Here is a 4602-nt window from a genome sequence, read left to right on the forward strand (position 1 = left end):
TTCGTGCTTATGATAGACTGATTCCTACTGGATATGAATTCATATGTTTCTGTCTTGGTTTATTTTAGAAAAATAAAGCTATGAATGGAAGATAATATATCGTTTGTGTTATAGGAGATAAAAACAGGATTATGGCAAAGTGCATTATGTGCTACTATTTGGTGTATACGGTTGTGGGAAACACTTGATTCTTTAAGGAGGTTTCTGTGACACAGAAACTGATTTGTGGGATAAGGTTAGGCATATTCGGAAGCATGTGACCTATTTAAGACTGTTTCTCCAACATATTATTTACAGAGAATGGAGAGAAACTATAGGATTGTACCACTACTAAGAAATTCTCCTGAAAAGACAGGAGAATTAAACAAGCATGAAATGACATTCAGAAAATTTAACATAGAGTACATTACTTGCTCCAAATGACAATGAATTCCAAGGCATAACACAGATGGTTATGTAGTAATAGAAAGACCATGGGGCACATAATGAAATAAAACTGCAAAAGACCAAAGCAAAAAAAAAGAAGAATAAACAGTGTTTACATCTCATTCTCAAGCATGAAGTGCTGAACATAACAAGAATGAGTACTATACTTAACCACGCATGACCAGTATCAGTCGTTTCTTTCTTAACGATTTCCAAAATGAGATTAGCCAAACCCGCTACCAAGACAACGAGTATCCGAAGCATGTAACCAATTTGCAAATCTTATTCTCTTTTTAGATCCAAGGATTACCCACCAAACAAAACCTAAATACAGTTTACCAAGTTCTTTTAGCACCGTTCTCCAATTAAAAATTGAAATTCTATCTCAGCAATCTATGCCAAACTTTAAGGGAAACCATTGTTACGCAGATTACCAAAGTAAAACTCCATTTCTGAAGAGAAAACAACTCCAGAAGCCTCTATGAAACTGTATCCAAGCCTTGTCCTTATCAACCATCAACGAAAGCAAAATCACACGAAGCTCCATCAAGTCCTCCCATTCATCCATGGGTGTTAACAGCCTCCCAAACCAAATTCTTGGGAGCCGGCCCAGATCCATCCCTGGCCTGCAACGCCGCGTTTCGCAGTGTCTGAATTGTGAGGACATTGGCCTTCCAAAAGGACACACAATTGTAGGGAAGGTTATGCTTCTTGCACAAATCCTTAACCAAAGGCGCGATCTTTCTCAGATGGCAGCGCGGTAGCCGGGGAAACAAATGGTGCTCCACCTGAAACTGCAGGCCACCATGAAACCAGTCCATCCAAGCAGAACAGCTGACATCAAGAGTCCCATTAGTCTGCTTCTCAAACCAGTCATCACCACTTGGAGGACCAAGGTAAACTTTGGAAGAGAAATGGTTCAAGCAAAACTGCACATGCTGAATACCCGTCACAGAAAAGCTTGTCACAACGAACAAAACCCTCTCCCACCAATTTGGCAAGAAGGAGACCAACAAAGGGTACCAAATCCAAAACGAAAGCAACCCTAAAAGCTCAATTCCTCTGCTCTCCACTTTTCTGTTCGACAACAAAAGGAAAAAAGACTGAGCAAAAAGGTTAACCCTGGCGAAGCACATGACGGGGTAGTAAGTCCAATGCTGGTAACTGACCAAAAACCTAGCGAGGGAATCGAAATAGAGCTTTCTATCGTAAAATCTGGAAGTCAGGGAGTTGAAAAACTTAGAGGAGACCACGAAGAATGGTAGGTGCTGAAGATCTGGGTCGAAGTCGAGGCTGTTGCACGCAATGTGGTGCGCGTTGTGGTTCCACTTCCACCAGGCAATGCTGATTCCGGCGAGAACGTTGCCGGAAAGGATCTGCGCGGCGCGGTTGAGGCGGCGGTTGAGCATGACGTTGTAGTGGCCGGAGTCATGGCCAATCCAGCCGCTCTGAATCCAGAGGAAGCCGATCATGGCGCCGGAGAGCAAGTGAACGAACGTGCTGTCGGAGAAGACGACGCCGCAGACGCAGAGAGGGAGGAGGGTGAGGATGAGGGAGAGCAAGATGAGGGTGGTGTGGCCCTTGCGTTCGAAGAGGTTGAGTTCGGAGAGCTTGGAGTGGAGCTTCCGGTAGTCGGAGGAGGCGGCGGAGACGGCGTAGTCGGAGAGGAGGGCGCCAGTGGAGAATGCGGGGAGGAGGGCGGCGGCGGAGGGCGGGTGGAAGGCGAGGAAGGCGTCAGTGGCGTCTGTGCCGGCGACGGTGAGAAGCGGGAGGGCGCCGCCGGGATGGCGGTGGAGCCAGGAGGAGACGTCGTAGATTTTGCCGTGGATTGAGATCCACGCGTCGTGGCGCGTGTTGTGGGTGCGAAGTTGGGAGGAGGAAATGTAGGTTGCGGGAGGGTCCATGGTGTGAGAGCAGAGTGAATGAGTGAAGAGAAGAGAGTGTTCGGTTTTTGTAACAGTCTCTTCTTCGTCGTGTCCCGGCAAGGAAAGTGCGCAAAATCTTTAATTCAATTGAAATCTTCCCTAACGTTTCTCATTTTTTTTTTTAATTTTTAAATAGATTTTATTAAACTTTAGGTACTATTTTTCAATCTTAAACATTTTTGTATGTTTAATTAAGTATATATAAGAATTATTTTAATTGTTTAAATTTAAATAATTTCAAATATTATTAATTTAATCTCGATCCAAATATTAATGACTCCTTGTTAATAATCGAGATATTATTAACTCAACTTTGATCAAGGTGTTAACTTTTAGACTTTATTCAAAATAGTTTTTGGACTAATTTTTTTGACTAATATCACCTTCTATATAGAATATATCCCAATCAAATATAAACTATAATTAATACGGCAGTGTGTTTGGTTAACGTCAATTGGAATTGTTTTTAGATTAATGTTAGTAAAAAAACTATGCAGTTAATATTAACAAAAAATATTTCTTTTAATAACAAAAGTTAATATTATTTTTTAATTAATGTTAATAAAAATATTCGACTATTATTGTCAAGACTATTTTTCACTTAATTTTAACTAAGATTTGTTTGAGTTGATATCTAGTCATATAATTTTTTTATTTGATGTGTACGATAATTAATTGTTCTATCATTTTTTTTTTTTGTCAAAATTTGATTGTTTTTCTGAAGTATTATATTTGGAAACTTTCCCTCAACCTTGTGGACAAGGTTATCAACTTTTTTAATAAATATTAATTAAAAAATAACTAAAAATAAACTTAGCCAATAACATCAAAAATATTTATAATTAATATCAGTTAAACTAATTGTTGTAATTTTAGAGGAGTAAAGTAATTATTGTCTATTTTTTGTTGAAAAATTCTCAGTGAACCACATAACAAGAATAATAGACAAAAGAAGTTGTTATATTAAAAAATATATACTAAACACAATTTTAGTCTCTAAGCAGAGGGATTTTGTGGCTAACAATACCTCTTAAACAACAACTTATGCAGACAGAAAAACCTTTGGTTTTAATAAATTTTATATGTGAAGTTATTCATAAATTATAATTAACTATTTCGTAAATAATAATTTTGTTATCATTATGGTAAAAAAGGACAAAGGGTTAAGAGTGCAATGATTTGAAAAAAAGAAAAATAATTGAGTATATGGTTAATGTTAATCTCCTTTATATCCCCTCTCACGAATCTTCCTTTTTCTTGTCTTGTTTTATTAGACGTTTAGGAAAGATATTAATTTATTTTGTTCTCTTTTGTTTGTTATTTTACAGAATTGAATATTTTTCTATTGTATTCTTATATATAAAAGAGAAGAACAAATAAAATAAAATAAAATCTAATTAGAGTGCTACTAGTATAGAGATAAGAGACATATTTTCAAAAGGGAATAAGTGTTTTGAAATGTAAGATATTAATTGTGTTTTTTAGTTCTGTATTAAAACATTAAATGCCAGATATAATTGAATGAAAAGAATAAATGTTGAAAATACAATTAATTAATAGTTTTGAGATATAAAAATCTTTCCATACTTGTTACAAATCGGATTTGAAGAAGAGTAAAAAATCATTAAAGTTTAATTAATTATTTTATGTTCTATATATATATATATATATATATATATATATATATATATATATTACTTGAGTTATTATTTTTATAAATATTCAGTTATTCTTTATGTTTGTAAAAACATTGTTTACTTTCCATTTTTTTAAGCAAAAGTTAATGTTTTCCATTTCATTAAATTAACATTAATGATATTTTAAAATGATACAAATCAAAATTTGACATGTTAAAAATTGAGTATTTTTTATTTTGTAGGTATCACATGTTAAATATAATTTTAATATATATTAACTTTTAGATTTTGACAATATGATACTTTGAACACTAATTTAAAATATTGATCATATTGATTTAAAAATAAAAATAAAAGGTCAATTAAGTTAAAAACGAATATGAAAACTAAAATATATCGATGATTTAAATATATTGACTAGATTACTAATTAAATTAATTATTGAATATTATTATATAAATTATTGTTATAGGATGATTTCGTATCATAGATCATATACACTTTTTTTCTGTGACAACGAATTGAATTATTAAAAAATATGAGAGAATTCAAATTCTTTTATAAATTAAATTAAATACTTTTAGCTTAAATGATTATGTGATACGATAAAAAAT

At 34.0% G+C, this 4602-nt stretch overlaps 1 protein-coding gene across 1 annotated transcript; it reads right to left on the minus strand.

Annotated features, from left to right (window-relative positions):
• Positions 1–331: 331 nt before the first annotated feature.
• Positions 332–2418, minus strand: LOC114195260 (acyl-lipid (9-3)-desaturase-like). The gene has a single exon (XM_028085664.1). It carries the CDS (start codon positions 2328–2330, stop codon positions 987–989), a length of 1344 nt encoding a protein of 447 aa, XP_027941465.1. The 5' UTR covers positions 2331–2418; the 3' UTR covers positions 332–986.
• Between the last annotated feature and the right edge of the window lie 2184 nt (positions 2419–4602).

Source organism: Vigna unguiculata, chromosome 8 (genome assembly GCF_004118075.2).
Source record: "Vigna unguiculata cultivar IT97K-499-35 chromosome 8, ASM411807v1, whole genome shotgun sequence".
Taxonomy (NCBI): Eukaryota; Viridiplantae; Streptophyta; class Magnoliopsida; order Fabales; family Fabaceae; genus Vigna; species Vigna unguiculata.